The 11,298-nt window shown below is 33.4% G+C and overlaps 2 protein-coding genes across 2 annotated transcripts in view; one reads left to right on the forward strand and one right to left on the reverse strand.

The window, feature by feature from the left end:
- Positions 1 to 826: 826 nt before the first annotated feature.
- On the reverse strand, positions 827 to 5,118 carry CycJ (Cyclin J). Its single transcript, XM_013317726.1, has 6 exons — positions 4,728 to 5,118; positions 4,327 to 4,440; positions 3,017 to 3,188; positions 2,216 to 2,497; positions 1,744 to 1,900; positions 827 to 1,441 (listed from the first exon to the last, which is right to left on the reverse strand). Exons 1-6 carry the CDS (start codon positions 4,833 to 4,835, stop codon positions 964 to 966), a joined length of 1,311 nt encoding a protein of 436 aa, XP_013173180.1. The 5' UTR covers positions 4,836 to 5,118; the 3' UTR covers positions 827 to 963.
- Positions 5,119 to 5,763: 645 nt separating this feature from the next.
- flr (actin-interacting protein 1 flr) overlaps positions 5,764 to 11,298 on the forward strand; it is a 15,219-nt gene continuing 9,684 nt past the window's right edge. Inside the window, exons 1-3 of the mRNA XM_013318080.1 lie at positions 5,764 to 5,929; positions 6,043 to 6,255; positions 11,127 to 11,274. Of these exons, the coding sequence (XP_013173534.1) occupies positions 5,914 to 5,929; positions 6,043 to 6,255; positions 11,127 to 11,274 (377 nt within the window). The 5' untranslated portion in view covers positions 5,764 to 5,913. The remainder of the gene's footprint in view (positions 5,930 to 6,042; positions 6,256 to 11,126; positions 11,275 to 11,298) is intronic.

An 11,298-nucleotide genomic window follows, 5' to 3' on the forward strand; every position in this document is an offset into this window, starting at 1 on the left:
CATTATTTAGAGGGGAAAATGTTGCACATAAGATAAAATTTATTTAATACTTTTATGGCAACACTGTTCCCTCTATACAAAACTACAGATTAATTATTGCATTTACAGTGTTACCAGTGTTATACCAATAAATTATAACAGATTTCAATAAAATTAGTGATGTAACTCAGTTTGGTATATTTAATTAGTTAAAAAAGAAATTTCTTAAAGTAACATTTGAGAATAATTCAAGATGTAAAAAAAAAGAAAACCGATTAATATTTAACGTACGAATGTAAATTATGGTCATGAATAAAAATGTACTATATAACTAGGTGTATACATTTTTTAAACATATAGCATAGCTGAAAAATTTATTAAAAAGGCTCAATATTTTTTTAAAATTGAATCACATCACTAGAATGAAATATTAGATATTGTCGTGATATAAAATAAAAAAGGTTCTACTTTAAAAAAAAACTGTAAAATTTGTCTATGCAATAATTAATCCGATGTATAAATTATCACGCAATAACATTTTTTTTATCAGCATATTGGAATAAGGCAATTTACCCTAATACAGTTCAAAGGATTATCGTCGATATCATTTTGTTTAGTAATAAAATATTCCTACGTCCATATTCATGAATATTATCTTGAGCAATACTGGCTCAATATTAAATTAAATATTGCTTTTTTAACACCAATGAAATAGATTTCTTAAAAAAAAATATACAGATAAGAAAAACTTTTATTATCTGTTCAAAATAATGACAGGATTAATCTGTCACATCTACTCTATGAATAAACAAAGATTTTTTTTAATCTATGACAAAATTGAAATCTGTTAAGAATTTCCGGCTTAGAGCCAAGAAGATTATTATTAGAGTGATTTATTATATAGAAATCAATTTCATTGGATACATTAACCAACTATATAGGAACATTAAATTCATGAATGTGGATTTAAGACTACTAAAGCAATCAAAGAACAACTTGGGACATTTGAGAGGCTAAACGATACCGTTTCCTTTCCAACTCTATATTAGTATCTAAGCCACGTTTGACAGCTACATTAGAAGGGGTAACCGCATCTAAACTGGCTTCGATCAATCTTGAAGACCTACAGAATCTGTAATCAGCTGGATTGTTTACTCTTTGACAAGTCATGTCTATAGCTGTTGGTAGACGATAGTAATCTTGGATATTCACATTTGGTGCTGGATTGTTATCTGAAAGATCTAGAACGGAATAAGCATTGTCTAACCTTCGTTCTGTGACTGATCGTTGTCTGTAGTCCATGTTGATGGAACTTGATGTACTGCAGGAACTGGTTGCCGGTGACACTTGGCAAGTCGGTGAATGGCACGGTGTTAAGTTGGGCGAAGTCCTCGCGCTGCCGTAGCCTTGATCTATCTCAGAATCTCCGGTACCATCACGCGATTTTAATATTTGCATCATCCTGAAACAGAATAATTTTTAATATATCAACTTTTATCTACAAATAAGGGTTTTTTTAAGGAAAGTATCAGAATATTCGCTTCTTTGTTATAACCAGTAGAAAGGATATCGACCAAAAGGGATATCGACTTTCTAACGCTTTCACAATGCGTCTTTTCGGCCTTTGATCATCATTTTAAAAAAACTAGTCCTTCGAGCAAGATTTAAAAAATGAATAAATGAAATTAGTATTTCTTTGTTAAGAAACATAGATTATAAAGTTTTTAAGGTTATTTTAAACATCTGTATACGATGATATCTTACCTCTGCAGTAAACGTGCAATAGGTGCAACACTGGTGGGTTTCCTGCCGGTGGCTGTGGCGAGCCAGCCGGGCCACGCGCACAGACCTAAGTCTGCACGAGCACACGCCACGCATGCGCATCCCACATCAACTGATTCCACAACTTTCAAACGCACATCTGGGAACAACGGATTTACAATTAAGAGCTAGTAAAACATTGAAAGAACATTAATTCTTGGTTTCTTAGACCAAAATCCTTGTTTAAAATATATTCATATCTCTGTTTTGTTAAAAATAATGACAGTAATAATGATATGTAACAGGCTTTTAGTCTCAGAAGCCAACGGTAAGTCTTGTTACTTGGAAGCCAACAAATATTTATCCTTAACTCTTAGGTAAATTTATCAACACATTCATAACCTATATGTAATTAAATTTAATTCAAAAAAATTATGGCGATAACTTTTAAACATTTAAAAAGGTAATAACTCACCAGACAATGTCAAATCCAAATACGCCTCAAGAAGTTTGGCACCATCTCGCTTGAAGCGCCTCACAAACTTGGGATGTCTAGTGGTCAGGTCACTATCTGTGATGACATACTGCGCCAGAAGCGCTGCGAATGTTACCGGAGTGGGGGCGAGAAGCCTCCACCGTACATGCTGGCCAACCATCCACTCTAATTGTCTGAACGTCTTGCCGCAGAGCTGAACACCACTTACTTTGGATAATGTTTTCAATGTTGGTGCCCGACTGAATTTCTCTTCACTTTTTGCTATAAAACAAAGATATTTACTGAAATACTGAATTATAATTGTACTGAAAAATAGACGTGATTTTACATATAGGGTCAAGAGCAGTCTAAAACCTTACCAAAAGTTGGTAAAAACTATCAGATGATTCTTTAAAAGCTACCCTGCCTTTTGGGGGAACACGGGGTTATAGGGAAGTTTAGCCAACTTCCAGGATCTTAAAGAAACACACAGGAACTAATGGACAATCCCTAAGGTGACAAAGGATCGTGAAAAAGAATGAAATAAATATCTATAAACATTGAGCGCTTGGTGGTGCAGGGGAAAGTGGAGGGCACCAGACTACGGGGAAGACCGCCCATGAGGTGGACCAATCAAATCAGAGTGGTTATAAATGTCCCCTACACCAATGTACTAAAAAGGCAACAACTAGGGGGACGAGTGGCGGTGTCTAATGAATTGGGTCAATGATACTTGGTGACCATGACCAGTCTGAAAAGATTAAAAAGAAGAAGAAAAATCATCAGTTAAATATTGCCCACCTGCTAAACTGAGACAGGCTAAAGCAACATGTGTGAGTCTATCAGAGCGCAGTCTGTGTGCGTCCATGAACAGGTCCAGTTGCGCGACAGCTGAGTGCAGCGTTGCCAACGTGAGACCGAGCTTCTTTGTGACGTCACGCAGTTGCTGCACTAGAGCGCCACGGAATTCCAACTGAAAAGACAATTTTAGTTACAATTTATACTAAATGTATGAGTTTTTCTATATCACTGTAAAATGTGTGAAATAAATAATTATTTTCTTTGCTAATAGACAATTTTTTTTTATAAAATTTCATAATAATTGAGTATATCGGCTCAATGGATCTTGCTGAATTTTGGCATACATGTAGAATAGTCTGGAAGAACACGTAGACTAATTATGTCTTTTTTAATCCGCACAGACGGACTTAATAGCAAGTTGCACATAAATTAAAGTATGATTTAGGACTTAATAGTTATGTAAAATTAAAATAAATCATCATCTACTTATTTAAGCAGAATATACCTATATAAACCTATAACAGGAAAGCTATAGATTTTAAAAACAAAATTGTTGTGCAATTTTTAACATACAACCTGTATTACAAAATTCACTATAAGAATTGCAATATGAAAGTATAACAACATATTATATACAATTGCATCATCTATAATTTGAGACATTATTGAGATAAACATTTTTAAGTGGCATGAACCTGACAAACAGAAGAATGTCATTTAGTAAGACAGTTCAGCTCAGCAGAATGCATAACTAGGTGACAGAACTCCGTCTGCCCAGAATTAAAAAAAAATCCTTAATTAGTAGCTTATGTGTTCTTTCAGACTATGTTCTACATCTATGCAAAATATCATCAAGATCTGTTGAGATGTTTTCGACATTACAAGGTATCCATCCATTCATCCAAACATTCATATTTATAATGTTAGTAAGGCAGAATTTCATGTTGACTCGGGAAATTTCATCAGAATGGGGTGATGGATGGGGTTGATAGTTTAATTTAATAACATTTAGTGTTTTTCAGTTCTTCTACCTCCTGCTATCACTTTAGTTGTAATGGGGAAAATTCAGAATAAGTAAAACAGTGTAACACAAAATGATAAACAATGCTAGTGACGTTAATTATATTTAAATGTATTTATTTCTTGATAATGTGAATTTATTACACTTTCATATTGAAAGCATTATTATAAAATTTACATTGCCTTATTTTGTACAATGTTATTTAATTTTACATAAAATAACTTTACATAGCTGTTAAATTATAAGCTGATGTAATTTTATATATCTTTGTAATAATTATGCAACTTACTTGTGGAGATTGGAGGTGAATTATTGGTTTTTGTGCCTCTTGTTCTAGTAGATTTTTCCATATGTCATCTCTGTACTCACAATAATATTCGTCGTCGGGGTCCACAAGCATTGGCTAAAATAAAAATAAATTTTTAACACATTTTCTTTGTTAAAGTTATTCTTATAAAAATTTTTCAGTTAGCATATGTTAGGAAGTTTTTCTCTACTCGATGTTTTAAAGTCACGGAACAAAGGAACTTTTCTATTAAAGCGCGATTGTCACATGGTTACAAGTAAAATATTGAAAAATTATTGTCATAAAATTAAAATTATTTTCAGCGAATAACATATTTTACTATAGTTAAAACTGTGAGAACAATGCAATATCACGTATCAATTGATAAAGTTAACACAACTTACACTTATTTCGATCTTCACCTCAGATTTCTCGGGTTTTATCACAGTATCATTTGAGGTTTGGCTCCTCACACTCGACAAATTAAGCTTCGACATGTTTAAGGACTCCATTGCTCAAGGAATTGCTTAAGCTTTAAAAATACCCACTAAAAACTGAGCTGAAATTAACACGTCGACTTTTTATATGACAGTCACCACGTGGAAACAAATGTCAAAAAACTCTGGGCATCATCTCGATTTTGGTGAATAATAAGGAAAGCGCTAGTTCATGTGCTTCGATCACTTGTTTCATGCTATTCAGTCATAAAATTGGAGAAGATATTGCACATGGAATTATAACGTCCGACTACATCATGATGCAATTCCCGCAGCATTTTGACATTGACACAGAGTGAGCAATAATTTGACTGACGGCACCGCTGCCAAAGAGTAAAATTTTACAATGCCTCGGTTATGCCAAAGAGAATATTCAGTTAATTAAATTAAAAGGTCAAATGTTTCCATAGAAAAATGAATGAGTTTTATTTAAACGTACCTGTTCATATTTTTGATATTTTGGGCGATACATTTTTACGTACTTCAAGGTAAATAATAACAGCCTTAACATTTATTATGAACAAAATGATTATGACCATATATGGTCATTCGCGGTTTATTCTATAGTTCTACCAACATTTTAGCATAAAAAATAGTGATGTGTAAGTCGATTTTTGATTTATCGATGCTACCTCGTTTGGACGTTAACGATTTGAAAGAACTTTATACTTGACAAAATATCTTTGGCTACGCCCAACTCTTCAGTGGAGACCGTGTGCTCCAAAAAGCCTTAGTTGCACCAAACACAATTTAAGAAGGTACTCTACCTATTACTGTTTACGATCTTAAAAACTTACCAAACGTTACCTAAGTCAAAATAAAATGTACGATGAACAACAAATATATTGAAGAAAATAACACCACCATGGTTTTATAGTATGATAGTCGTAGACGAAAAAGCTAAGAATATCGATAGTTGCTCCAAACGGTCCCTGCTCACAACACTAATTCTTATCTTTACGTCACGTCATTTTCGGTAGGCTATGGAGTAATAGCGGCTGATTTTGTTTTTCTAGTTAAATTAAAAAGTACTGATCTATACTTAGTTAAGCTTAGAAAGTCTAGTGAACATTTATTTAATAACAAAGTTGTAATGTCTTATTCAAACAGTGAGTAAAACTTTCCTAATTTTCAAGTGTCGGTAGGAATGGTGTTGCACGAGAAACGAGTTTTCCGATTTTGTTTGTTGTAAAATACTGATTTAGTGTTTCGGTATTTGCAGAATATACTTTTGCTGCCTTGCCAAGGACGCAGCGAGGTACGCCCCTGGTTTTAGGAGCTGATCCGAAAGGAAAGAATTTCCTTTACACCAACGGAAACTCTGTTATAATACGGGATATCGAGAACCCGGCCATTTCAGATGTGTATACAGAACATTCGTGTCAAGTTAATGTCGCTAAATATTCACCGAGCGGCTTCTACATTGCTTCCGGAGGTTAGTATGAAAAAGCTTTAACAATATTTCCATTTTTGGTATTTGCATGTCTTGTGACTCATTCGAGATATCTCTGTAAGATTATCATTCCAGTTTACCACAATTATAAGCTGTTATTTTGTAGATTCTTTTGTCACATAGGATTTTATATTAAAAAAAATTGTGACAATCTTATAACCTCCCTGAAGGTTTATATTTAGGGGATTTACATACATGTTTGAAATATGTCTTATTAGATAAGCATGAAGCAAATGCAATATGAAAAATTTACAAATTAGTTTACAGATAGAACTGTAATTATACCTTGAAATACTTAATATTGCAACCAAATTTTAGAGCAGTTGTTTTCCTACAAACATTATTTAAAGATATATAACTCTGTTACTCTGTCTGGGTGTCAGCTATTTACTTATATCTCTCCTCCGACTCTAGTACGATCTACACTTTGTTCTACATCTGTGTCAAATTGCAGTAAGATCCATTAAGCAGTTTTTAAGATACTTTCAAACAAACATCCATCCATCTAAACTTTCGTATTTATAATATTATTAAGAAGATAAATAGTTCTTTTGTTTGTAAACAAAAATGTTTCTTGACCATTTCCAAAACTATTACTCTTCCTCATTGAGGTTTCTTACATATACAGAATAGACTATATTATTGGGATGTGTCATATTAATTTAGTAATTTTATCTATATTAAAGGAGTGTTTAAGATATGTTTTAATTTATGGCCATTTATACTAAAATATATGATAAAAAAGTTATAATCTTTAGATATAATTATTTCCCGTGTCTTTTAAACAATTTTATATTTTCTCAATTAACTATTGAATATTAATAGATTTATTAAACTAGATAAAAAATACAGGAAGCTGTATCTAACCAAATCCTATTTTACGGTTGAAGATACCAATATCCTAAGCATTTACCATTTGCAATCGGCATTCTATTTAACGGAAGACATGGACATGCTTTCAGAAATACATCAAGTTAGGTACAGTTTATTATATGAATGATTAACAGTGGATTTCTGAGAATAAAATCCATATTTAAAACATATTGCTATCTCTGTTTTGTCAAAGATATTGACAGGGATGAGAATATGTTTTATACAGGTTTTGGTCTTAAAAACCAACTGTTAATGAATTTAATTTGCAAATAACTCATCCCTATATTATATTTTTGTTATTAAAAATTATCAGCAGTGAAGTAGATATGAACGGGGATTTTCGTGTTACTGTTTATTTATAATTTTATCAACAGATTAAAATAGATTATTGACACGCCCATGAATTATTTGCCAAAAACTTCTAATTAATAAAGTAGAGCATCAGTGGCTCAGGAGTTAAACACTTGATATATAATCTGCAGGTCCTGGGTTCCAATCCCGCCATATACAGTGTTTTTTGATTTTCAATTTCCATATGTACACTAGCTGTCGCCCGCGACACTGTGCGCGCGGGATTAAATAGATGGCCGATTCACAAACCTACTCAATATGCTCACAAAATTTCATGAGAATAGGTCAAGCCGTTTCGAAGGAGTATGGGAACGAAAATTGTGACACTAGAATTTTATAAATAAGATTTATCCGACATACTTACGGTTAAGCAAAACATCGCAATGCTGTACATATCTGCGAAGAAAAATTCAAAGATATATGTGAAGTCAACCGGCATTGGGCCATCGTGGTTAACTATCTGCTAATCACCCCAAACAGTAGGCTCCGAGTCCTTCAGTGGGGAAATAGTAAGCTGATGATAAAATTAAATTGAATTGTTATTTCGAATTTAATAAAAGACTGCTTCTATATAGATATCCATTATGTGTACAGTTAGTCGGGCGTCGGGCACAATTTGTTACGCTTGCGGTCTTTCACCCGACAGAAAAAAATAATAGTGAAGCACTTTTATAAACAAAAGTACACGGCGTACAAAACAATAATATCTTACGAACTATCTAACATTATTAGACTTTATTAGTTAAAGAATAAAATGTATGAAATGCGTATTTATTTTAAAAGTAACTGTCAATCGCAACTCCGCGCGGAAATAAAAAAATAATAGTTTTACACATTAATTACAATCCTTTGGCGCGAATGGAGTGCACATTACCAAGTCAAGTGTCTTGAATGATTACTAAGGGGACATAGACGTCGACATTTTAGTAAGGCTAGTGTTGTGAACACCGGCATAGTTTCGGATTTTACTCCTAACAGTAGCATATCTGTATTTTCAGCTATGTTTAACATCTATGCCAAATTTTAGCAAGATCCATGCAGCCGTTCTGGAGACACCTTGTAACAAACATCCATCTATCCATCCGTCTATACATACATCCATCTAAATATTCGCATTTATAATATTAGTAATATAAAGAAAGTTGTTCCGTGGTGGAAAAACGCGGTAACTAATTATCTAACAGGATTTTAAAAGTAGATTCGGTTTTGTTTTCTTCGTATTTATTTATCGAAAACAATTGTTTTCACCTCTAAAAGTTTTATACATCGTCCAAGATTCGACTTGCGATCTCTAGGTTCGTAGGCGGGCCGGCTATCCATTTGACTATCGCGACACATTTAGTTTAGGAATTAGTTATTCATAAGACCAGTCGGTATTTTGGATAGCGGCCAGTTTAATTCCTACTGTTGTGAGGTTGACGATTTATTGTGTAAGTTATGAATTTTACCAAGAGTTTCCACACGAATACACCTATACTATAAATAATACTAATTGTTGATTAAAAAAAACTAAAACTCAACGGACTTTACACTTCAAGAATCACAATGGATAAATATACCCTGATATATGCAATTTTTTGGATGTACGGATAGATGTTTGTTGGAAGGTATCAATATAATGGCTAAATTTGGTGAAATTTGATATAAGTAGGACATAGTCTGGAGGAACATAGTTTATTTATGTTCCTTGAACAGTACAGTTCTTAGCGATATATTTAATTTATATATTTACTCGATTATTCTGAAATTAACATATCTAATTGGAATTTGGCACAGATATACATCTGTAATAACACACGTGATAATATTCACCTTTTAATTCATAGCAGACGAAGTCGAGTGTATAAGCTATAAGAACATACATATGCGAAAACATTACCATTTTGTGATTAGCGTAAAAATATACCGTAGTTCGACTTAAAGTCGCCAAATTAATCCTACATAGACGTATTCTAATACGGTTTCTAATCTTGAATCGTGTTCAAGACAACTTAGAAGCCGTAAGTTTGAATATGTTGGGGCAAATACCATTGAAAAAACGAAAACGATGACGTTCTTTATTTGAATAGATTCGTCTGTCAACTCCACTCAGAGTCCTTAGATCCTATTTTACTAATATTATAAACACAAATGTTTAGATGGATGGATGTTTGTTTGAGGGTATCTCCGGAACAGTCGCTTGGATCTCGCTGAAATTTGGCATAGATGTAGAACATAGTCTGGAAGAACACATAGGCTACTTATTAAGTTTGTTTTTAATTTAGTGCGGACGGAGTCGCGGGCGAAAGTTAGCTACATATTTAAGTAAAGTTATAGAATGTGAGTTCAAATATTTTTACGCAAACTTTCTCGTATTTGCATAAAGGATTTACGCTATATAATTCTGACTACAATGGGTCATGGTCAATGATTTGACATTAACATCCGTAATGTACTCATTAATTGAATTAATTTTCCTTTTGTACACGTTACGATTCAACGCCGAAATAAAGTAGACAAGGGAACATTAGTTACATGGCGGCCATGAGGATACACTTTTGTGAAAATTGTCAGATAAAGACATAAAAAAATCCACACGAATTGACTCCTCCTTTTTGAGGTTGGTTAAAAATGTAGTAATACTGTTAAATAATTGTATATTTTTTTTACATAGTTAACGAGTTTTGTCCAGTCCAGTTTGTTTATAGTCAAGGGTCCGGTCTTACTAATTTTACTTCTTACTGCTTATCTTACTAATATAAATACGAAAGTTTAGATGGATAGATGCATGGATTGATGTTAGAGGGTATCTCCGGAACGGTTCAACGAATCTTGACGAAAATTGGCACAGATGTAAAACATAGTCTAAAATAACAAGTTTTTTTTAATACATCGCGGATAGAGTCGCGGGCCATAGCTAGTAAGATGTAATCTTTCTCTTACGCATAGTAACAATGTTATACGATTGTATATTCTAAAAGTTCACATAATGCCTACATACGAGCAGCTATCATAGAATCTAAGCGGTTAAAATTGGCATAGTTTCTCGCTCTAGTTGGCATTGTGCCGAGATACGTTTGTACGCCGGTTGTCTTTGTGTGTGTTTGTATGATGCTTGTCAAATTAATCTTTTGATATTTATGTAGTTTTTAAGACTATTTTTAATTTTGCACCAATGGTTTAGTGGATAAAGGTAGAGTTATATAAAATAGGGTTCAAATTCAATGTAATACAACTTAATACTAACTTATGATGTTTTTTTCTTAGATTTTTTACGTCTTTTTAAGTTTATTAAATTATTCAAACTATCGTGAGATATTATACTAAACTGATATATAAACACGGCTAAACACTCAGTGAGCGACGGGCCACGTCCGCGAAATAATACCAGTCCCAGTCATCCTGATGAAGGGCCTCCGATGGGCTCGAAACTAGTCGGTGCCGCCACCGTACGAATATACGTGAGTGTTTAGCCGTTTTTATATATCACTTTTTAAGGACACTTATTTGAGGACAAACAAGTCTTCGATCTCTCGGTCATCGAAGATAGGTTTAAGGTTTCAGAAATCAGACCAGGTTCAGTCTACGATTAAAAAATAAGCCTAGTCATGGTTTCACGGTAATAAAGCTTGAAATAATAATTATTCCAGATGCTTCCGGCAAGGTTCGTATTTGGGATACTGTCAACAAGGAACATATCCTCAAGAATGAATTCCAGCCCATCGGAGGACCTATCAAGGATATTGCATGGAGTGCTGACAGTCAGCGAATGGTCGTTGTCGGTGAAGGACGTGAGAAGTAATGCTACATTTTAATTTTATT

The sequence above is a fragment of the Papilio xuthus genome, unplaced genomic scaffold (genome assembly GCF_000836235.2).
Source record: "Papilio xuthus unplaced genomic scaffold, Pxut_1.1 DF826933.1, whole genome shotgun sequence".
In the NCBI taxonomy this organism is placed as follows: domain Eukaryota; kingdom Metazoa; phylum Arthropoda; class Insecta; order Lepidoptera; family Papilionidae; genus Papilio; species Papilio xuthus.

Excerpts from the sequence above, each read along its gene's own strand:
- CycJ (XM_013317726.1), bottom strand. The coding sequence starts at position 4,835 with ATGGAGTCCTTAAACATGTCGAAGCTTAATTTGTCGAGTGTGAGGAGC. Across the intron at positions 3,189-4,326 it reads TTCACCTCCAATCTCCACAA|TTGGAATTCCGTGGCGCTCT; the intron begins GTAAGTTGCATA and ends TTGTCTTTTCAG. Across the intron at positions 1,901-2,215 it reads TTTGGATTTGACATTGTCTG|ATGTGCGTTTGAAAGTTGTG; the intron begins GTGAGTTATTAC and ends CGTTGTTCCCAG.